This window comes from Amphiprion ocellaris, chromosome 6, assembly GCF_022539595.1.
Source record: "Amphiprion ocellaris isolate individual 3 ecotype Okinawa chromosome 6, ASM2253959v1, whole genome shotgun sequence".
Classification (NCBI taxonomy): domain Eukaryota; kingdom Metazoa; phylum Chordata; class Actinopteri; family Pomacentridae; genus Amphiprion; species Amphiprion ocellaris.
This window is the reverse complement of record NC_072771.1, coordinates 3172000-3197091: the sequence shown is the minus strand read 5'-3', so window position 1 is coordinate 3197091 and position 25092 is coordinate 3172000. Positions and strand designations below refer to the sequence as shown.

Below are 25092 nucleotides of genomic sequence, written 5' to 3'. Positions count from 1 at the left end.
AGACGTCCGCCCGGCTATAATCTGACCCCATTAGCCGTCATTATGGCGCTCTGGCTTCACGGCGACATGAAACGGTGCAGACGGCCGACCTCAGCTGTCTGCTGCCGTTACGAGCTGTCGGACCGAGACAACAAGGAGGGCAGGAAGCCAGGTTTTCCTCTCCAACATCACTCTCAGCTCTACAAATCTGATTTATAGCAGCAGCCAGCCGTACAGGCGTGATTCAGCCAAAGATATCAGGACTCCTAGTTTGGAAACGGTCCGTTTGAAGCCACTTTTCTCCTCCAGGATTTTGGTTTAATGTGTCGTTTGTCCCTCCATCTTCCCACTCAGATCTGATGTTTTTAACTCCAACACCTGCCAGTCATGGAGATGAGCTGTCATCTGTCTCTGACGGAGACTTGACAGCCTTCAGACGTGCAGAAAGAAAACACTTCAGAGTTATTTATGTCAAAATATGGATGTTTTTGAAAGAGGCATTCATTTTATTGATCCAGGGTGTTTCATTTTGTGTTCAGCTGAATAGTCTTGGTGACAGTTATAGTGAAGAGTGTAGAATTATTTAAATTTTATTTATTTATTTATTTATTTATTTATTTTTTTTAAACAGATTCAGGTGCAAACTTACTATGTTGGGTTTTTTTTTTTTTTTATGAGAAGTGATTTTGATTACATACTATGGTATTAAAAGCGTAGGTTTGGCAAATTTTCCCAGCAGAAGGACAATCAGAAAGCTGAAAATCTGACTATATTTTCTGTTTTTACTATTTTTGGCTCTGATAAATCGTGTACTTTTTTTTTTTTTTTTTAGCAAACTTGTAAAGAAAACTTGCTTTTTAAACCAACAGGCAGGTTTTGGAGTCCAGAAAGATGCGATAAAGTGGTTGAACAGGAAATAAATTGCTTTTAAGGCATTGCTTGATGCTTCCTGTAATTTATGATTGGCTTCATGATTAGTTTAGCTTTGGGTTTTTTTGAAAGAAAAAAATATTTTTAACATAACCTCGAAAATAATCTTAGAAAATATTACTCTTCATATATATATATATATATATATATATATATATATATATATATATATATATATATATATATATACATATATATATATATATATCAGCTGCTATTTTACAGATTTTTCCCATTTTAAATTACAGACAATATTTTGTAAAAGCACTGGATTTTTTTAATTTTTATAATTTACATGTTCACTGTTTAAAAATGTCCACATCAAAAATCTATATTTTTTCATCAATTATTAATTGACCAGAAATTCCAATTCACTGGCACCAAATCCTCACATTTAAGTAGCTGTAACCAGGAGGTTTTTGACATTTTCCCTTTAAAACAACACAAATATTCAGTTTTCACATTAGTTGCAGGTTAGTTTACTTCCAGTCTGTTGTGTTTTCGCTTCTCTCCTTCTTCATGGTCGTTCTGTTTCTGTAAAAAATGACTTTACAGTGAGTAAAGCTCAGAGGCTTCGTGAGCCGTCCGTGTTCGTATGTTTTATAATCACTTTATTGTGACTGTATTTGCCTGTTGGTTTTTTCTCCTTCCCTCGGTTATGTAACTCTGCTCTGTGTCCATGTCTGGCGTTGGCTTTTATTTGGTTCAGATTTATTGTTGGTGAAGCTCTGGGGAACATTGTGCTCCTGGCAGCTGCCCAGTTCAACCACAGGCCTCCAGTAGCTTTTCTACGTCGCTCCGTGTCCCCGCCACAGAAAGAACTCCCTGATGTCACTGCTCTGATTGTCACTTCGACTCCAGCATGATGGAAATGTTGCTCCTCTTCTGTTCTGTTCTTTCTGAGTGAGGGAATCAGAGAGTAATGCAGGCTGCTGGCGTCAGCCTCCCGGGGGAACAGTAAAACATGTCAAAGCAGCAGCGCAGCAACAACATCCTCTGCTATTGATTTCCAGCAGATGGAAGAGGAGCTTTAGCCCAATAAAAGTTGGCTCTGAGCTCAGCCCGTGTGGGTTTTTCTGCAGGACGGATATTAGGACCGATGTTCTGAGCAGCCACTGAAAAACTTGCACCTGAAACGTTAAAGTACTCGATGTTTCATCAGCATTAGCGTCTTCTAGCGTCATCTCTTTGCCGTTTCTGTGCCAGAATCCTACTTAGGTTTGTGTTTCTGAGAGGCAGCCATCTCCTGGCAGATAAAACACATTAACCCCCTGAACTACAAGCACTTTCACTTTTTTTCACATTTTCTCTCACTGTGGGCTGCAAAATAAAGTCCTGCACGATATCAGCTCCAACTCAAACATGTCTTTCATTGTTTAAAAAAAGTAGATTTTAACATTTTTCAGCTGGAATTTCTTGAATATTTTACTGTTATTTTACAGATTTTCCAGTCTTACAGATAGAAACTAGTAAAATCGCAGAAATCTTTTTAAAATGTACATGATAACAAATAATTTTCACATCAAAAATCTATATTTTAGTAAATTACTGTTTTATTAAATGAAGCAGCAAAAATCTGTAACATATAGCCAAAGAATCAGTAAAATAGCAGCAAAAATCTGTAAAATATAGCCAAAAAAATCTGTGAAATATAGCCAAATAAAATCTATATAATGGCAAAAATCTGTAAAATACAGTCAAATAAAATCTGTATAATATAGCAAAAAAATCTGTAAAATTTAGTTAAAAAATCCACAAAATAACACCAAAAATCTATAACAATAAAATATAAAATATAACCAATAAAAAAAAAATATAACAAAATAATCTGTGAAATATAGCAAAAAATGCCAGCAAAATCTGCAAAATAACAGCAAAAAGATAAACTTTAAAATTACACCAAAAATCAGTAAAGCAGCAAGAAAATCTGTAAAATATGGCTGTTGTTTTAGTGGTTTGATTTAACCTCCATATTCAATGTGACAATTTAACTTCCTGTTTCCTCAACTTAACATTATTTAGTAAAAAATGCTGTTTAAGCATCATAGAGGAGCAGTTCAAGGACCGTCTGAAACCTCAGACCTCTTTCCTGCCTGCAGATTCTGTTTTTTTTCTTTGTGCCTCAAAAACTATAAAATAATCTAATCACTCTGCATTATTTTCTGCTGTCAAAAGATTTTATACCTTAATAGTAAAGCTTTCAAATTTTTTCACAGAATATTGGCTGATATTAACCTGAAATCAGTAAAATCAGCTTTCAGAATGCTCTACTGGTCTGGTTTTTTTTTTTGCCCTGCTTGTTTTTTTCTCCCAGCAGCTGCAGATTAGTGAGTTATGAAGCGCAGCGATGAGAAAGGTCTTGGAGGTCGGACGTGTTTGTGTTTGGACTCGGCTTCAGCAGATGTTTTCCTTAAATTCCCTAAATCGCTTCTACACCTGCTCTTCCCATCGGCGCGTCAAAAGCCAGCTCAGACCGCTTGTTTTTCCAAAAGCAGCTCTCTGTTCTTCCGCTCGTGTTTATAAATAAATAGCATCAATTAAAGCTGACCATTAATCAGTGGGTTTGTGCTGCTGCTGATGAAAACATCCTGATGGGATTTTAACCCGTTTAAAGCTGGTCTGTTCCCGTCGTCGGCCAGCAGGAGGCAGCGTCAGACGATAAATCCTCTCCATCCGTCACATTCAAAACCAAGATGGAATTCAGTTAAATGGGTTTAAATCTGCACAGTCAGAAGCATAAAGATGGAAAATCTGGGGATTCCGGCCTTTAAAGTCGTGAAAGGGGTTTGTTTTGTCAAAGATATGAAGAAATCTTGTAAAAAAACACCATTAGAGCTGCAGATCTTTGAGTTTTTGAGATTTTTACTGCCTTTGTTGTCATTGTTTCTCAGTGTGGCTTTGAAACAGTGAGCTAAATAGAGTTTTATTCATCTGTAATTTTCATAATCCATTAATGCTGGAATAAATTACTGATTCCTGCCTTTTAGCTGTGAGGATCTGCTGCTTTTCTTCAAAAAACAAACAGTAAAATAGCAGCAAAAATCTGTAAAAATATAGCCAAATAAAATATGTAAAATAACAGCGAGGATCTGTAAAATATAGCGCAATTAGCTAGATATAAAAAGGTTATACATGTATGTAATAACTCAAATTCTGTAGTAAATGTTTGGAAAATCAAGTACAAAGTGCATTTTTCTCTCTAAAATCCAGCTGAGTAGTATAAATAATCAGTGTGAATCAGCATAAAATGTAAATGAAGTTCTCTATTTGAGTGTAGTTCTTGTTATTTTCAGATGATAAATATGTGATTGTAACGGACAGTAAACTGTGCTCCGCTCTGTTTTTTCCCCATCTGTGCTGCTGCCATAGTGAGCAGAAACAACACTGATCATTTCCCCAAAGATATGAGGTCACACTGCTGCCTTCAGGGACGCCTCGGAATCCTCAGCTCCGCACTGGAGACATTAGCTCCACTGCACAAAACACTGATGAAATGTCAAGATGTTTATTCACTGAGGGGACTTTAAAGATTGTAGAAACATAATATTCAGACTGATATTAAATCTTATTCATATGGAAATGCAAATAGAAAAAAAGAGAACCGTTTTTGGAGAATTATTGGTAGTTTTATGATCCTCCACCATGATGTTAAATCTAAAACAGTTTGTTAATGAGACATATTAGTTAAGATGAGACTTGATTGATTCCAGACTCCAGATTCATGTTTTTAAGCCGAATAAAGACACAAAAAGCAATAATGGAGTAAACAATCAAACACATGTATGTGTTTGATTGTATGTATGAGCATGATTTGTGCATTTTACAATTATTTATCAAAGCAGCTAATGTTGATTTACAGAGTACATTTAAAAACAAAATAAATAAAATTGTCTTACATTTTTAAAAATGATTTTAAACTAAATTATACAATTACGTGACTGTTGATTTATAATTAAAAATACTGATTACTTTTTTATTTTTGAGATTTGGGGAGATTTTGCTTGCATTTCTTCTATCAGATTAATGAAAAAAATCCAAAATAAACAGATGCGTATTTATTTTATTTTGAGATTTATTAGCAAACAATTGAGCAAATATTTAGTGCATCATTTGCTTATTTAAACATAAAAATGTTACAAAACTGATATATAAAAAACATTGGTTTCCAAATAATAATAACGAATAGATAATAAAATAATACAGCTATGCAGGATAATTGCTCTCAAACTTTTCTTGTAATGTTAAATTATGTAAATATAAAATCTAACTATAAAAGTAGACCAAAACTGTGAATATTTCCACATCAGCAGTCAAATGTTTTATCACACTATTTTTTACTGTGTTTAAATCAGTAAAAAAATATGTTATTTTACAGATATTTGTTGTTATTTAATAGAAAAAACAATATTTGTATTAAAAAATAGAAGTTATTTAACTATTACATATTTTATGTTTTGCTCAGTTAAAGATTAAATCTGGTAAAATCAGAGAAAAAAACGTTAATGTTCATGAAAAAAATGTGAATGCTGTAAATAATATCAGCATTAAACACCTGGATTTTCACAAATAGTAATTTGTTCTTTGACCATGTTTATTTAAAAAAAGCAACAGTTTGGCTCCTTTTAAGTCAAATAAAATATAGTTATTTTACCGTTTTTGCAATTTATTAACGTTACAATAGTCATCCTTTATTACATATTTATTTTTTCTGGCACAGTGTTGTCAGATTTCACCGTTTTTTCTAGATTTTTTAAAAATATAGTGCACTGAGGCTGTCTGGTTTAGTCGCAGCTCCGGTGCTGCTGCGGGTGTTTGGTTTGTCCGACAGCCGTGAAGGCAGCACCGGGGGCGGGGGCGGGGTTTAGAAAAGCCCCGCTGAGTCCCGGTCGTCCTAAACGCTCCAGACAGCAGCGGTGATCCCGCAGAGCCGCTCTGAGCCCCGGACAGCTTCACCGTGAGAACATGTCGGTCCCGCCGCTCTGAGGCGAACCTTCACCCGGCATCCATGGTCTATTTCCCGGGGATGCAAGCCGAGGCGCGCAGCGTCAAGCCGGGGCCGCTGCTCGACATGTTCGACTCGTCGTGGAGGGTGCGGAACATTTGGGACGGGGTGAGGCTGGAGGTGGCGGAGGACCGCAGCCCGGTGGTGCTGCACAGCTTCACCCACCTGGACCCGGACCTGCCGCTGGTGGAGGTGAGGGGAGGCCGGGGGGTGGAGGGGTCTGCTGCCGGGGTGGAGGGGTCTGCTGCCGGGGTGGAGGGGTCTGCTGCCGGGGTGGAGGGCTGCGATGGTCCGGTGTAGAGGCGGAGGTTTACGGGGATGTAGGAGATCAGAACCCCTCAGTGTTTACATGTAGAATACATAGAAACAAAGGATGTTCTGCTGTTTGGATGTTGAAAAAACGCTTTAAAGGTGGATGAATTTTGTGTTTTCCACCATAAATTGATGCATAGAAGTCACCAGAATGTAGAGTGTTGAGTCATGGTGCCTCACTGTTGTGTTTTGGTGCCTCAGTTTTCACCAGGATGCAGGGAAATAGCTGCTTCATGCTCAAAATGTTCATATGTTTTCACTCATTATTGGCTGGATCCAATAGTAAAGCAGGGTTTAGCTGTTCAGAGTGTTGAGTTTTGTGCATAAAATTACACCAGAATTCAGGAAAATAGCTGTTTCATGCTTAAAAATGTTCCACTCGGATCCCGTTTTTGCTCATTTTTGGGTGGGTTGGGTGGATGCAAACATGTTTTGAGTGTCCAGGGTGTTAAATTTACTTTTTTAAACCATGAATTGGGGGGCAAAATGTTTCTAATTTCACAAATTATTGGCTGGATCCAGTATTGAAGCAAGTTGGAACTTTCCAGATAGTTGAGTTTTTCATTTTCCACCATAAATTTGTGCATAAAATTAGACCTGAATGAAGAAAATTTGGTGTTTCGTGCTCAAAATTTTCCTATTTCATAATATTAAAACAAATTTTTTCAGTAGTCAGGGTGTCACATTCTATGTTTTCCACCATAAACTGGTGCAGAAAAACCACACCCAAATGTCATAAAGTATGCTCAAAATTTCCACTTTTGGCTCAGTGCTGTGTGGATCCAAGATAAAATCACGTTTTGAGTGTCTAGGCAGTCGAATTTTTAGTTTTCCGCCATAAATTGGTGCATAAATGACACCAGAATGGAGTAAAATATGCTCAGAATTTTCACTTTTGGCTCAGTATTGGATCGATCCAAGGTTAAACCAGATTTTGAGGGTCTAAGGTGCCAAATTTTGTGATTTCCACCATAACTTTGTGCATAAAATTACACCAGACTGCTGGAAATGTGTTTTATGCTCAAAATGTTCCACTCAGGTCCCATTTTGTAATATTAAAACATTTTTTTGGGGTTCACGGTGTTAAATTTTGTGTTTTCCACCACAAATCGGTGCATAAAATGACACCAGAATGCAGGAAAATTTGTGTTTCATGCCCAAAATTTCCACTTTTGGCTCAGTATTGGGTGGATCTAAGATAAAATCAGGTTTTGAGGGTTCAGGGTGATGACTTTTGTGCTTTAAACCGTGAATTTGTGCATGAAATGACACCAAAGTGCTTCAAAATGAGTGTTTCATGCTCAAAAATTTGCACTTTTGGCTCATTATTGGGTGGATCCTAGATAAAATCAGGAAATTAGTGCTGGGCGATATGGAAAAAATCATGTATCACGATATGGATTATTTTATATCACGATAACAATATATATCACGATATACCACAATAAAGTATGTTTTCAGTTATTCTCTGAAAATTTTGACAAAAATTTCATTGCTTACTTTTCTCCATGAAACTTCAACCTGTTGCTAGGGCTGGACCCGAATATCCGGTCCGATGGTGGTATGCGGATATTAATTTTGAAATGCGAATATCCCCCTCCACCACCACTACCAGCAACACCAGCACCAGCACCACCCCCCGTCGGGCATTACGAACCGAGCCGAAAATTTGTCTCTTTCCTCCGGTAGCTCACCGCCTCTGACCTCACCGAATATTCGGGTCCTCCGTCTGTCCGTCCGTCCGTCAATCCCCCACCTCCGGACGTTACGGAGCGGACCGAATATTCGTCATTAATAGGGCCCGAATATCCGGAGGCCACAAACTTCTATTCAGTCCAGCCCTACCTGTTGTGCGTCCATCGTTCAGCACTCATGAGTTAAGTAACATAAAGCATGTCGCAAACCCGCATGAGAATCAAAGAACGTAAAGCAGCATCATGTCGCAAAAACCACAAGAGTTTCTTTGCGAAAAATCTTTTTTTTCTTCTTTGTTTTCACTTATAGAAAACTTAGAGTATGCATAGTGACAAGAAAACACTAATACAATCATCGCAGGCTATTTAATGATATATTTGCTGCAATAATTGATAAAATTAGGTTAGAAACGATTCGGGTTGCCACCTTTCAGAAATGAAAATAAAGGACACCCACCACGGCTCCTCGGGGCCACAGTTCAGTAAAGTTGGAAAGATATTCACAGATTCAGACTTCCAGCATCAATAACTCATCAGATATATGTTGTGAAAACATAAACGATGCCTCTTTCCCATCATTGTAAGGTACACAATGTGCTACAAGCCCCGTTTTATCTAAAGTAGCTGTCTTTCAAGTTGCAGGAATAACATTGGTGTCAACAGGAGCCAGTTGAAGGCTGCAGTGACTTTGGTGACACTACAGAGTACAAGATTTAGGTTATTGAATTTTTGTGTCTCTTTGCTGTTGCAGCGGTTTTGCACACAGTTCCTGTGCATTCGCCACACAGCCAGCTGCATATAGACATTAATGTTATTCCTGTAGCTTGAAAGACAGCTACTTTAGATAAAACTGGGCTTGTAGCACATTGTCTACCTTACAATGATGGGAAAGAGGCATTGTTTATGTTTTGACAACCTATATCTAATGAGTTATTGATGCTGGAAGTCCGAATCTGTGAATATCTTTCCAACTTTACTGAACTTGGGGCCACTACCACCTAAGGAGTGATATATTTAATTTTGAAAAAAGCATTTAGCCATACTTAAAGCTTTAAGTGCTTTATTAACACGGAACTAAAAATTTTGTATTGTTTTATTGTTACAGGTTCTGTCTGAAAATAAGTGGCACCATTTTAAACAGTGAAACCAAACTAACAAAATGTAATGAGCAACCAGTGAGCAATACTGGATTCTGCAAAAACATAAACAACTGAATGCAGAGAACCGGACAAAGAAATTCTCTACAGACATTTTTTTCATCTAAATGTAAATCTTAACACAGTTAATGCATTAACTTATTTATGTGGTTATGCATGTATTTTTTAATTTATTTAGTCCTTTAACATATCAGAGTTCTGAGGGAGTTTTTCTTTAGATTGGCAAAGGCCATTTATTGATTACATATTGGCTATTATATAAACGTTTATTAAAAACTAAAAAGCATTAAAAAATACTAAACAACTTAGGCATTTAGTCATTAAAACACTGTAGAGTCTATGACCACATCAGCATGATTCTAAGCATCCTCTGGTAAATTAACAACCAGATACTGATGTCTCTCACCATATGGACTTCAGGAGATGATTAGATGATGATAAACTGTGTCCTGCTGGTTGGGTTCTCTCTGTTCTCATGTTTCTTACATGTTGGTCTCCTGATGCTGCCTTACTTCAGCTAGTCCATGAGCAACACAGAACAGTTTGCCTTTTACCCACTGCCAGGGGTTTCTCTCTTCCCACTTACATCTGTAATTTTGCAAACGTTTTTGCTTCTGTGGACGTGGTGGAGTTTCGGGTGTAAACATTTTTAAACACGTGGGAGCAGCGTGATCTGCTGGACCTGGCATCAGGTCCTCGCTACGTGGGTCCTACGAAGTTTATTATTAGCTGCCCTTAGTATTTCCTGTGTTTTATTTTGTTCCTTATGCAGTTTTGATGGGTGTGTGACAGACGTGTACGGGGCGTTTATGAAAATACGGAACAATTTGCATCCCGTATTGATTCAATACGGGATGCAACAATTAATTGTCAAATAAAGGACGATTTTGTATTTTAAGGGACGGGTGGCAACCCTAGAAACGATAGAAACAATAGAAGAGAAATGGCACGATAGACACTTTTCTATCGTTCTCATGATATGTATTATCATATCGCCCAGCACTAATCGAGGCGGTCGAATTTTTAGTTTTTCACCACAAATTGGTGCATAAAATGACACCAGAATGGAGGAAAATATGCTCAAAATATCCACTTTTGGCTCAGTATCAGGTGGATCCAAGGTTCAACCAGATTTTGGGGGTCCAAGGTGTCAAATTTTGTCATTTCCACCATAAATATGTGGATAAAATGACACCAGACTGCTGGAAAATGTGTTTTATGCTCAAAATATCCACTTTTTGCCCATAGAGCTACAACTCAACCATGTTTTGAAGGTTCAGGGTGTCGATACCAGCATATAACATACATTTATTAATAAAAACAGAGGTAAACATTACATCAGTGCTCCTAAGCCCTCCTCCGTGTCTTTATACATCAGCCGATGAAATGTGACATAATCCTACATTACATATGCAGCTGGTAAAGCCTCCTTATCATCACACAGATGCCGTTTAAACGGCTTAGAGATGTAGAATTGCTGAGCGGCTGGAAAGTCCGGGGGGTTTCTGGCGTTGGAGTGGCTTCGTGGATTCGTCACATGTTTGTGAATCAAGAGAAACTGAAAGAGGAGCGTAGCGGCGCTGCTGGAAACACAACACGCCACAGGATGACTTGCTGTTTCTCTTTTCTTGTTGCTGCAGCTTTCACTCCTCCCTCTGTTCACTCATCCAGCGACGGCATGTCAACAGAAACCTGCAGACGAGTCGAGCTCCACCTGATCGCTCCTTTTCATGATTAATCATAGCTGTCGGATGATTAATCATAGCTGTCGGATGATTAATAATAGCAGTCGGATGATTGATAATAGCAGTCGGATGATTAATCATAGCTGTCGGATGATTGATAATAGCAGTCGGATGATTGATAATAGCTGTCGGATGATTGATAATAGCAGTCGGATGATTGATAATAGCAGTCGGATGATTGATAATAGCAGTCGGATGATTGATAATAGCAGTCGGATGATTGATAATAGCAGTCGGATGATTGATAATAGCTGTCGGATGATTGATAATAGCAGTCGGATGATTGATAATAGCAGTCGGATGATTGATAATAGCAGTCGGATGATTGATAATAGCAGTCGGATGATTGATAATAGCAGTCGGATGATTGATAATAGCAGTCGGATGATTGATAATAGCAGTCGGATGATTGATAATAGCAGTCGGATGATTGATAATAGCAGTCGGATGATTGATAATAGCAGTCGGATGATTGATAATAGCAGTCGGATGATTGATAATAGCAGTCGGATGATTGATAATAGCTGTCGGATGATTGATAATAGCAGTCGGATGATTGATAATAGCAGTCGGATGATTGATAATAGCAGTCGGATGATTGATAATAGCAGTCGGATGAGTGATAATAGCTGTCGGATGATTGATAATAGCAGTCGGATGATTGATAATAGCAGTCGGATGATTGATAATAGCAGTCGGATGATTGATAATAGCAGTCGGATGATTGATAATAGCAGTCGGATGATTGATAATAGCAGTCGGATGATTGATAATAGCAGTCGGATGATTGATAATAGCAGTCGGATGATTGATAATAGCAGTCGGATGATTGATAATAGCAGTCGGATGATTGATAATAGCAGTCGGATGATTGATAATAGCAGTCGGATGATTGATAATAGCAGTCGGATGATTGATAATAGCAGTCGGATGATTGATAATAGCAGTCGGATGATTGATAATAGCTGTCGGATGATTGATAATAGCTGTCGGATGATTGATAATAGCAGTCGGATGATTGATAATAGCAGTCGGATGATTGATAATAGCAGTCGGATGATTGATAATAGCAGTCGGATGATTGATAATAGCAGTCGGATGATTGATAATAGCAGTCGGATGATTGATAATAGCAGTCGGATGATTGATAATAGCAGTCGGATGATTGATAATAGCTGTCGGATGATTGATAATAGCAGTCGGATGATTGATAATAGCAGTCGGATGATTGATAATAGCTGTCGGATGATTGATAATAGCAGTCGGATGATTGATAATAGCAGTCGGATGATTGATAATAGCTGTCGGATGATTGATAATAGCAGTCGGATGATTGATAATAGCAGTCGGATGATTGATAATAGCAGTCGGATGATTAATAATAGCAGTCGGATGATTGATTATAGCAGTCGGATGATTGATAATATTTGTCGCATCTCGGAGGAGTTTTTCATGTCGTGGTTTTTAGATGTCAGACAGAATACAGTAAATCAGTCGCTTTGTTAGCAGAAATAGTGACACAACACTCTTAGATCAGAAAAATGTCTAAAAACACTTTAAAAAATGTAAAAAACATGCATAAAAATTCCAGAAAATTAAGTTGACAGATTGGCTTTGCTGGCTTAACATCCTAAAATACAAAAAGACCCGGAGATTCTTCTGTGTTTTTGCTTAAAAATGAGCTTTTCTTGTCAAAATAGTTGCTGTTGAAGCTTATTTGATTATTTAGCTGCTCTACTGGGACACAGAAAACTGTAAATTCTGGTTTATTACATATTATATGTCTGTATGGTGGAGAAAATCCAGAGATAAATCCATCTTTTTATGAAAATTCACTGTATTCGTTTCAGAAAAATCTTTTTTTGATTATTTTCATTATTTATGAATGTTTTTTCTCTAGTAACTGAGTCATTATTTGACCATAAAACCATATAATAGTATAAAATAACCATTTTACGGTGGAAAATGTTAAATAGTGCATCTATTTTTAACAGGCAAACCCAAAGATTAGTGTCAGTTTACTGTCAGAGGAGGAAAGAAACCAGAAAGTATTTAGAAGTATTTTGACTTTTAGTTGGCAAATATTTCAGTAACTCGCAATTACTTAATATTTTTATGGATTAAGTGCACCGTTGTCAAAAATGTTCAATTTTTAATTAGAAAACCAAAATAAATGTAGTTTACTGCCATAAAATGTCATGTAAAATTGCAAAACCTGCAAATAATCATATTTTAGAGACTGGAACGATACAGTATATGATGACTGTAGCTTTTCCTTATATTAATTGTGGCTGTATTTTAGATTTCTAATGCATTTTTTAAAAAATTTCCTCCTCTTCAGACCACAAATATAAGTTGTTTAAATGTTTATTTTTGGATAAAGTGCTCCGTTGACCAGCACACATCCAATTGATAATTACAAACCAAAATAAATGCACTTTAATGCCATAAAATGTCATGTAAAACTGTGAACCTTGCAAATAGTTGGACTTTAGAGGCTGGAAAATAGCTGTATTTTATATTTCTAATGCTTTCTTAAAAAATTTCCTCCTCCTCAGACCAAAGATGTAGTTTGTAAAAGTGTTTTTTAAGGATAAAGGTCTCCGTTGTCCAGCTCTCGTCCTGAACTTTGACTCAGATGAGGAGGGAGAATGTCTAATCATATTTATTGGTCTTATATAAATCCTGGAGGATGATTATAACTGAGACCACATGCAGACGATGTTCCTCCTCTCAGATAAATGTTCTATTCCTGACTTTCTGCTGTCATCGGTTGGACCGACATCACTAGTGGGTTATTAAAGCCGGTCCTGCTTCGGTCCCTGGACTCCAACTAACCTGCTCTAATCTAATCCTCTGCTCTAACACAATTACCTAATGCCTAATCCTCCTCCTGCTCAGGCCGGGGCTCAACTCACAATCACCACCTTTCTTCCCGCTGCCGCCCGTTATTTGATGCCGGCCTTGGGTTTCAGTGGGACGAGTCTCTGTGGTTGGATTCAGTTATTTGTTGATCCCTCCGGCTGCAGGCTGAATGTACAGTATCGTATAGAGCTGGGAGGTAAAGTTACAGCTGGAAGAGGCTCACAAAGGAACAAGGATGCAGTGCTGGCCCAGTTTATTCACATTTATACGTTGTTGAATGGAACAAAAGCTGTAAAACTGGGTTGAAGCTCAAGTTTGGAAGCTGCACTGCCTTTTCTCTTAGTTATTACAGCTTCTAAAATACAATACATTTTATTATTAGTTTCTCTTATAAAATGTCCAGAAACTTGCTTGTTTTATCCAAAAACCAAAGTCATCATTTAAAACGGCAAAAAGGAAGAAAAACCGCCAGCAGGACATGAGTTTGTCCGCCTCTATGTACAGCATCACATATAGCTGAGAGGTAAAGTTACAGCTGCAACAGGCTCATAATAGAAGGATGCTGTTTCTCTCAGTTTATTCAGATTTTTCCATCATTCTTGTTATATACATTGTTAAACATAACAAAAGGTGAGAAAAGCTGTAAAAACTGGTTTTTGGAAGCTTTGCTGTTCTTTTGTTTCAAAATCAGGGTCAAACTTGCCTTGACGAGTTCCTGCAGTCACTTTCCTCGATTATTATGGTTCTTTTAGGGACATTTTCAATACATTTTATCATTAATTTTTCTTATAAAATGTCAGAAAACTTGCTTGTTTTGTCCAAAAACCCCAAATTACTGTTACGGGAGGAGGGGTCAGAGAACCCAGACGGAGGCACAGATCAGGCTGAGACAGAGCAGGTGTCCAGCAACAGGATTTATTTATACAAATGAATGCTAATAAAATACAAGGGGAAACAAAGCCTCTAACGAAAACACCAACCCTCACACAAAAACTGTCTCAACTGAAAAACCCAGTCTAAACCTAAAACTAAAAAACTTAAAAATCTAAATTAACCTACAGGGAAAAACTAAACCAAACCAAATGCAAAATATGCAAGAGAGCAAAACTCCAAATAAACTAACTGCACTCTACACTGGAACATTAGGAAAACGCAAGCAGAAAACTAAACTAAGCCAACAGACAGTGTAGTGACAAACCCAGGGGAACCAGAACTAAGGGGGCAAGGAAGGCAGGTCTGGGGAATCAGGAAGCTGGTGGGGGGACAAGACTGGCAGACAGAAGGCTGGAGACAGACAGACAGGGGACCGGCAGTTATCCTGGATGGGGAAGACAAGAGTCCATGTGGGATGAAGTGGGACTCAGTGGGGAGAACAGAATCCCAGACAGGAGCAGAGTCTATGAACACATGTGACTCTATGGTCCAGCAGGTGATTGAATGAATGTGGTAGGTAGTGGCAGGTGTCCTGAGTGAGCTGATTACTGCAGCTGACACTCATCACAGTAACCAGCAGGTAGCAGAGTGCAGACAGGTGAGCAGGAGAGAGAGACAGGAGGGAGACAGACAGGTCAAAACAGATAAACACCTGAGGAATGATATGAGAAAGGAGGAAGGGGAGGAGCTACAGCAGGGATCATGACAATTTCCAGTTCAAGCTGCAGTAGGCAGAAAAAAATCACCAGAATTTCAGTTATAAATGGTCAACAGCTGCTTGACTGTAAACATCAACAAAACATGTGTAAAAGCCTTTTTTTAACTTTTAGATATAAAATTTGACACTTATCTTGGCTAATTAGTGTCATTTCAGTTAGCAGCGTTTCTCTACCATCTCAGGTTTAGTTCATAGTTGTTATTTTGGAGCCAAAACTAAGTTTTGCTAAATATTTTTCACTGAATTTTGAGAATTTGTTATGTTTTCAGACCTGGGAATTTCTGCATTTCTAAAATGGGTGTTCATAATCATGGTAATGAATAAAAGATAAGATGAATCTTTATCATTGCATTGGCACAGTACTGCAATGAAATTTGAGTCTCTTGAGTCTCTAACTTATCAAATATTCAATTGTCAAAGAAATAAACGTATACAATTTGAAAAATATCAAAAGTGCAGTTATCAAAAAAATGAATGAAAAATAAATATAAACAAATCAAAATGTAGTACATAATGTATACACATTTCTTTAAGATAACATTTAAATATTAGTTGGAACAACTTATTTTTTGTAAGTAATCAACCTAAAAAGTGGCATCAGTGCTACCAATTATTAATTCAGCAGTAATTAGAAATATCCCTGATTGTAGAAATGAAGCTAATTCCACTAACTCAACGTTAGTTCAACATAATTTCATTAAAAAATAGAAGCAAACTGCTGCATTATTTCATTTTTTGCTGAGTCCAAACATTATTTATCAGAATCTACTCCTGCTCCTCCAAACCAGATTTCCACTAGTTTCAGTCCATCTTTTAAGAAATAAAACACATGATGGTCTCCCTTTATGTTGACCTGACGTGACACCAGAAAACCAACTCCAGTCACATTTTTCACCCTAAATCTGGGTCACATGGATAAAAATAGACACCGACACATCCAGAGAAACCTCGCAGAACCCAAATGTTCCGTTTGTTTGTGAGATTATTTCTTCCGTGTGGGATAAATCCAGCTGCTGTGGGTCATTATGTCACTCATGTTTAAACCGAGCTGAGTCACCGTTGGCGCTTTAAGGTTCTCATGGTCGCCTGCTTCCTAGAATAGAACTGAATCGGACGCATGTTTGGAGGTGATCAGAGCCCCAGAAACTAAAGAAACTCTTTGGTTTCTCTTCAGACAATAACTTTCAGTCTGGTCTCTGCTTTACGAACATCTGAGCCCCTAAATCCTGCTGGTTTGCTGCTGGACTCTCGCTATTTTTAGCTTGAATGAATGAAAAGCTGCTGTACAATGTTTGATGGTGGCTTGTTTACGGCAGCTCCCGCGAAAATAAGATTACTGCGGTTACATAAAGTCAAACAAAGCTAATAGAAAACGGGGATTAAACACGTTGTAATGGGCTGTTATGTAAAATTGTATGTTTATGGATTGGACAGTTTAAGATTTGTAGATATAGTTTGAACTTTAGGTGAAGAAATGTCAATGAGGGGGAATTTTGAGCATTAAATACTGAATTTTCTGCATCAATTTGTGCCTTTTATGTATTAATTTATCAACCTTTATACCTACTTTCCTTTGTCACACATTAATGAACTAAATATTCGTGGATTTTGGGCTTTTAGTGGCACAAAACAAGACTTAATTCACTGTTTTATCATAGTAAACAACCAGAAAAGTTACTCAACAGATGAATCAGCAGCAAACTACTGATTATTACTGATTATGGAATACTTTTTCTTACGTAAACGTGTCCTTTCAATATGCAAAATCTTTGAACTATGAAAATCTGGCATCCTCCCAAGTATAAATGAGTAAAAAAAATGTCTAAATAAAACTCGTGCAAAAGTTTTTAAGTTGGCAAATATAACAAAATATTCATTACAATTAAAGTTTTCTTCAGTATCTTTGAGCTTTTTCTTTTGTTTATTTTGTAGTTTTTAAGAAAATTCAACTGCAGTTGTAGCTTTTTTCACGAGTATAAGATGGTATCATCAGCAAATAATAGAATAATACCTTTAAAGGTCATTTTTAAATCACATTCAGATAAAGCTAATACACAAGTTTTTAAGTTGGCAGATATTTTTTTGAAAATCGTTGCTCCAATTAAGATGTCCTTGAGTAGTTTTTAGATTTTTTGGTGTTTTTGTAATGTTTAAATCAGGTTTAAGTTACCAAAAAAACTACAGATAAAGCTAGTACACAAATTTTAAGCTGACACACTTAAATTTACAATTAGAGTATTTTTTAGCTTTTTTGAGATTTTTTCCTCCATTTTTATTTATTTATTTTTGAGAAATTAATTCATTCAACAAAAGTCCAAAGTTTGTCTAAATGCTGTTTACGTTTGTAGAAGTAGCATTTATGTATGAATATTGTAGCAGTGTCATCAGCATATATGTAGAATAATACCTTTATTGGCCATTTTAAATCAGGTTTAAGTGACAAGAAAATCTACAGATAAAGCTAGTACACAAATTTTTAAGCTGACAAACTTACAATTAGAGTGTTTGTTTAGAATCTTTGGTGCGTTTTTTTTTCTTTGTTTATTCACTTTTAAGAAATTTATTCAACTACGAAATTTTGTTTTTTGTCATAACTGCAGTTTTGCATTCAAAGATTCAATATTTAAATCTGAAAAACAGCAAATTTGAGTTGAAGTTACACTCAGTATAAAGTTTATACAACTCCCAGTGTTAATATGTCAATCCAGCCCATCAAAATAATGTTTTATCAGTCAAGAAATTTGATTTTTTTATCTTTAAACCATGCGTTTCAGTACGTTGTGGCCACAGGTCGCCTGAAATCTACTTCACAGTGAAGCTTTTGGATCTGAGCTTTAAACAGAACGACAGAAACAGAAGCAGCAGGAATGTGGAGGCTCGACGCCTGGAAAAATAAATTCTCTGAAATAGTCTGATTCTGCACTTGCTGTCTGTCTGGTTCAGCCCAATAATCTGAACCTGAACCAAGTCTTTTCCTCCCGGCGTGTTTTTACTGTAATCTAAAGTTCCGCATCTCAGAAGCAGCAGAACAACATGATTATTGACCCTCAACGGACAGAAAACTGACACGATCCTGTTTTATTTAAAACAGTTGTTGTTTTTATCGAATCAGTGGTGGTGCAGAGGGAACAAGAAGGTTCTGGAGGGATTTGATTTGATTCGGCGGGATTGTCTGGTCCTTATCTGGTGGAAGTTTTTGCTGAGCTTCATCTGAGCACAGCTGAGAGGTTCTCGTCTTTAAAGAAGCAACACAAAACGAATACAGCAGTAGTAAGTAGAGAATTGATGAGCTTGAAACCATTTATTCTGCTTCACTTCATGTGTCTGTTGGCATTAGTTCCCCCAGACGCTGTAACTCGACTCTTCCAGTTCTTCGTTTATGCTTCTTACATGTTAAGACTTCTTCCACAAGTATGTCAAGGTTATCATCAGTGACATCTAGTAAAGTACCTGTAAGAATTGGGTTCAAATTGGGTTTAAATGAAAAGAAATTCCAGATAAAGATAGTAAATGGACTTTAGAGTTAACTCGACTTTGTGGTGTAGTCTTTATATTTTGCCGTGATAAATTTCCAGAAAGATGCTGTTATATATCGCAAAATAAGTTCTAGGGATGCAGCTGTTGACCATTTCTAACTATTTCGATGTTTTTTTGATTGGTTTACTGTTTAGCTTTTATAATATTGGATAGATGTAATGCCATATTTTAAAACTCAGTGTTCAAAATCAGTTTGAAACTAGTCTGAAGACTTAAATAGTGCAAACATTTGGTGTAATTGGTTTCTCACAGTTTATTTCGATCATTATGTAAACTTTACAGCTTGATAAACCTACTTTATTATCGCCATCTTTTGTCATTTGTTATTTGTCGGATGTTTTAAAAGTTTAAAATTTGTTTTTCTTCTTTGATTTCTCTTTGAACTTTAATTTTTGTCTATTTTTTGCCACTTTGGCGGCCATATTAGACTAGAATATTTCAACAGTTATTGAATGGATCGGCATTTAATATGGAGATTCATGGTTGCCAGAGGATTTATCCCAGTGATTTTGGTGATACTGTTAGATTTTCTCTGATTTCACCTTAACCTTCACATTTGTGGTTTTGTGTCAGATGTTTGGACAGCTAAATTTAGCACATATGTTCATGATTCCCAGAGGATATATCCCAATGATGCTGGTGATACTATGACTTATTCTTTAGGGCCAATGTATGGTCAAAATTTAACCTTGTCCAGGGAAATCTCTGGACATCAACATGATGGATTACCAACATTTGGTACAAATATTCATGGTTCCCAGAGGATTTAATCCGGTTTCTTTGGTGCTACCATGACTTCTTCTCTGGCACCATCTTCAGCTTCATACTTGTGGTTTTGTGTCAAATGTTTGGACGACTATTGGATGGATTGGAATGAAATGTAGCACGTTCTTGGTTCCCAGAGAATGAATTGTAATTATCTTTTTCTTCAGCTCCATCATCAGGTCACATTTTTAATTTATCCCACATGTAGTGAAGAAAATCCCGCCAAACCTCTGGCATTCCCATCAACCTCAGATCTAGTGTACCAGGAAGCTAACTAACATGCTAACTAGGGCCTTAGTTAGCAATTTTATTAATTTTCTTGATTATTTAACTAGTTGTTTGGATTTTAAAATACAAGAAAATGCTTTAAAAATGTCAATTAGTGTTTCTCAAACTCCACAAATGGTCTCATTCTGTCCACAACCCAAAGATATTCAGTTAAATGTCTTAGAGGAGGACAGAAACCAGCAAATATTCACATTTTTCCAACTTTTTCATGCTTCAACCGACACTTTAATTGCAGTGGGAGATAAAGTGTGGATTTCGGTGCACCAACATGTTTTCTGTCAGCAGCTGGATCCCACCGCTGCCTCGGTATTTACACCGCTGAAGAGTTTCTGGATGTTTTGCTAACATCCCCCTCCTCTCCGCTGCCTCCTGCCCCACTTTAAAATGACCTCAGCGGCTTTCGGCGCTCATTGTTAGCGAGGGGAAGTCGCTGGCTTGTGCCACGGGCTCGTAATGGACGCGTGCTTTTGTTGGCTTTGTTTGGCTGTTGACTGTTTCAGAGGCAGGTTTTCTCTTTACGCTGGGAGTTTCCCCGATGATCTACATTTAGACGCTGCCTCAAAGGGGCTTCCTAGTGGTCGCTTTTGAAGCAGGTGTGTTTTCAGTTCATGAGCGTCGGAGTCCCAGAGGGGCTTTGTTTACTTCGACCACTGTTTAACCCTCGTGTCATCCTGCGGGTCAGATTGACCTGTTTTAATGTTTTAAAATGTGGAAAAAAATAACTTCTGATGTCCACATTTTTGAGAAATTTTTCAAACCTTTTTGGTGATAAAAAAGAAGGAAAAAGAAAAGAAAAACAAGAAAAAATGTTTCTTTAAGAACATTCACAAAAAAATCATCCAAAATCCAGCAAATCTCACTGAATTTTGGTTGATTTTTTTGTGAATGTTCTTAAAGAAAATATTAGAAGTTTTACCGATATATATGTAATCATTTCAGATATTTTTAGGATTTTTTTTGAATATTTTTACTCATTTTTTGAAAATATTTACAAGAATTTTCTTGCCAAATTTGGGGTTTTTTTTTTTTTTGGAAGATTTTTACTCATTTTTTGAAAATATTTTAAAAAAAATTTCTTGCCAAGTTTTTTTTTTTTTTTTTTTTAAATAAAACTTTTAAGGTAAACTTTTAAGGAAATATTGAAATTTTCTTCCTGAAGGTTTCGCAAATTCAAAATTTGAAAATGTGGGAAAAAATATCACTTTATATATTTTTGGGATTTTTTTTGGAAGATTTTTTTTAAATTAATTTTTTGAAAATATTTACAAGAATTTTGTTGCCAAATTTGTTTTTTAAAAAATTAAGGGAAATTTTTAATTTTCTAACTGGAGGTTTTGCAAATTTTCAGAAATTTGGGGAAATTTTTTGCTGAATTTTTTGGAATTTTTTCAGACAAGGAAACAGTATTTTTTTGGTGCCCGTAAATGAGGACAACAGGAGGGTTAAGTCTGGTGCTGAGAAGCTGGTTGTGTTTATAAAGACCATCAGATATGAAAACAGGACGTTTGTTTCATGAGATAAACATTTTTTTGATATCTAGATGATGTGATTGTGTTTCTTAGTAGGTCAGCCAGCTGTGGTTGGGAGTCTGGTCTGGGATTTTTCATCTCTATGACAGTCCAATAAACAGTTCTATCAGTCAAGACAACTTCGTATTCCCAGTTTATTTTTGAGATCTGGGGTAAAAGCAACAACTTAAAATACATCAGGGGCAAAAATACCCAAAGCCAGACTGAACTAGGATTAATACTGAACCTTCAGGTTGACTCTCCTTATGTTTGACCTCCAGAAATCCAGTTTTACACCATCAAGTTAAGCTGTAAATGTGTTGGTGGTAGTTTGGCACCTCATGTAATCAGATACTTAGATCCTTTTTGGGATAAATATTCTCTTACTGTTACAAACTTGACTCTTCCAGTTTAACATTAAAGCTTCTTACATCTTAAAACATGCAACCAATAAAACAAGATCTGACAAAACTCATCGTCCAGTTGCAGAAATAGCTTCATTTTCAGCAATTATCAGTAAATATCTAGTATAATAACTGCACTGTTGTGTTTAAATCTGTTTTAAATGAGAAAAAACTCCAGGAAATGTTGATAAATGGACCTTGAGTTACAGTTAGCTGCTGTTTGCAACCTTCAATCTCAAGCTTGTGGTGAAGTCTTAAATTATAGCGATGCTGAATTACAGTAAGTCGTCATAGTTACCATTTCACTAATCTAAAGCCAGTTTGTGACTCACTATTGAGCTTAAAAACTATGGGATAAGTGTAGAATACTTAAAAAGTAAAGCTCACAATGTTAAAGCTCAGTGCTTGAAATCTTATGTTAATAAAACAAAACTTATGCAATTTTTTTTCTACTAGTTTAAAGGCTTCAGTAGTGCAAGTATTTAGTGTAAATGAACATTATGACTGAGTAAATCTGACTTTTTTTCTCCTTTATGACATTATTAAGACTTTTGTTGTTGTTTTTTGTAAACTTAAGAAAGTTGTGCTTCTTTATTTTTGGTCAGACCATAAATGTTTTCTAGTTTTTGTCACCTTAGACCAAAAATTTTCACCAGTTTTTTCATAGAATTTTTACTGTTAGGTTTTAATGCAATTTTTCTTAACAGACAGATTGACAGATTTAGAGTCATCCTGGACAGTTTTATGTCATTTTAGTCAATTTTCAAGTCATTTTCAGCCATTTTTGACAAAATTTTGACATTTTTTGGTAAGTTGCAGAAGAGTTTTAGGTATTTTGGGCAATTTAATAGTCATTTTTGGCAGTTTTTGAGAAATTTTGAAAAGGTTTTATGTATTGTAGACAATTTTATAGTCATTTTTTAGAGTTTTTTTGTCATTGTGAGAAGCTTTCTAGAAAATCTGGAGAAGTTGGATGTACTTTGGTAAATTTCTTAGTTATGTGACACTCAAATTTAGTATTTTTAAGGTTTTGAACTTACAGCACAGAAACCTGCAGATACTTCTACAGGCTTGGAGTAATCGGAAATGTCATTTTTTCCAAACATTTTTATTATTAGCGCACCGTAGCTGCAGGCAAAGAACACAACGACCTCATATTGGTCGTAAACCACGCTAACCCGCTGCTAATTTATTGAAATGAAACAACAACATCCTTTCATCCGGCTGCAGATCAAGCGTTGCCGTCATGTGACTCTTTGGGGAAACTTATTTCCGTTTCTTTGCTCGGCCTCATGACTCTTTTTCATGACAGTTTAATTCTCCTCACATTCCTGCAGCCCACATGTGCATTCATGGTGTAGGTGATGGAGATCTGATAAGAGTGTGGAGGAGGAGCATTCCACACATTTCTGCTTCCTAAATGAATTCACAAACTCATAGGAACAGTTAACGGAACATTAATGTCAGAGCGGGACTAATTCAGATGTTATTACACAGTCCACTGCTGCAGGATGCTCTGGGTTCTTGAAGATTTGGGTGTTATTTTTTAAAATTATAGCATCGTTTTCACTTTTATTCATCAATTAAGAGACTGATCAGCGTTCTAAATATCTTATTTTATGCTGCTTATGGCACCAAATGAGCCGTTAAAGTGGTTTAAAACTATAATATTCTGGGTGCTACATTAATAACAGTAATGATGCAATTTTACCAGAATTCAGATGTGTTTTTCCTCCCAAATGTCATGTGTCCATCTGCTGTACTGAGGAAGTTCTGAGGCTCAGAAATGATGGAAAATATTCAAAGCGTCGGACACGTTTGTTTTTTTTTATGAACTATTTATTGGATCTTAGTACCTTATTTCTTAAGTATTTTATGTGGCATTTGTTCCCTGTTCTTTTTACTGTCCTATTTTCTCCTGTATTTGTTGTTTTTAGATGTTGACAATGCACTTGAGCTTCTTGCACCTCTTTCCAATGTTGTTTTATACTGCAAATGGCAAATAAACTGAACTGAACTGAAAATTCCAATATTGTTCCACTTTACTCAAATTTTTCCACAATGGCTCCAAAAAATGTTCAAAATGAAACCAAAGCTGCACAATATTTCTCAATAATGGTTGAAAATCCCTCAAACATGTTCAAAATAACACTAAAGTTGTTCAATATTACATTAAAATGATCCAAAATTACTCAAAAAATGTTCAGTATGATGCAAAAGTATTCCCAAATTTTTTTTTAAAAAAAATCCCAAATTATTTAACTATGATTTAAAAGTACTCAGAAATTGTCCAAAGTGTCTGTTAAAGTTGCCCAAAATCACACAGAAATGATGCAAAATTACTGGTATCTGTGCAAAAAGACTCAAAATGAGTCCAAAAAGAGAAAACCTGAAAATATCACTTGTCTATCTGCTGTACTGATGAAGTTCTGAGGCTCAGAAATGCTGGAAAAAGTCAGTAAAATATGAAAAATCTGGACTTTTGAGGGCCTGAAACTCTGAAAATATTCATAGTATGAAGGAAAACTTTGCTGTCTAAGCGACTCTTCTGCTGTGTGACTGTTAATTTGTGCTCATTAGTGTTATTAATATCTTATTTTACGCTGCTTGCAGCACCAGATGAGCCGTTAAAGTGGTTTAAAACTATAATATTCTGGATGCTACGTTAACAACAGTAATGATGTTCCGTTTGGTGGTGAATTATTAAGTTAAAGACCTATATTTTTACAGTTTCGGCTTGTTTTTCAGTTCTTGTTGCATAACTTCTTCTCCAACACAGAGTAAACAGGTTTCATGACTAAAGGTCCTCTGTGTTGTTTTGAATGCGATGTTCCAGGTCACTGAGTGTTCGCTGCTGCAAATGTTGTCGATTTTACAGCGTAAAGACGATGACTAATAGCAGCTTCACACAGCAACTAAAGGGAGTTTTGTACTAAAGATATCAGCAGTGTTTGAGCACCGAATGATGACTTTGACCAGCGTTTCTTATAGCAGGATTATTGCTCATTTACTCAGATTTTTCCACATTGGCTCCAAAAAATGTTCAAAATGGCACCAAATCTGCAAAATATTATTCAATAATGGTTGAAAAGCCCTCAAAAATGTTCAAAATTACACTAAAGTTGTTCAATATTGCATTGAAATGACACAAAATTACTCAAAAAATATTCAAAATGATGCAAAAATATTCCAAAATTACAAAAAATTATCCCAAATTATTCAACAATGATTTAAAACTGCTCAGAAATTGTCCAA

General features: G+C 36.4%; 1 protein-coding gene across 7 annotated transcripts in view; it reads left to right on the top strand.

The window, feature by feature from the left end:
* Window positions 1-25092, top strand: part of LOC111586344 (ral guanine nucleotide dissociation stimulator-like) — an 87524-nt gene that overhangs the window by 28092 nt on the left and 34340 nt on the right. For 2 of the 7 annotated variants that reach the window (XM_055011279.1, XM_055011277.1), the window contains exon 1: window positions 5804-6103. The exons of 4 other annotated variants lie outside the window; for them this stretch is intronic. In XM_055011279.1, coding sequence (XP_054867254.1) covers window positions 5915-6103 — 189 coding nt within the window. In that variant the 5' untranslated portion in view covers window positions 5804-5914. Of the gene's footprint in view, window positions 1-5802; window positions 6104-25092 lie in introns of those variants that run through there. One more of the 7 variants, XM_055011278.1, reaches the window with a different exon arrangement.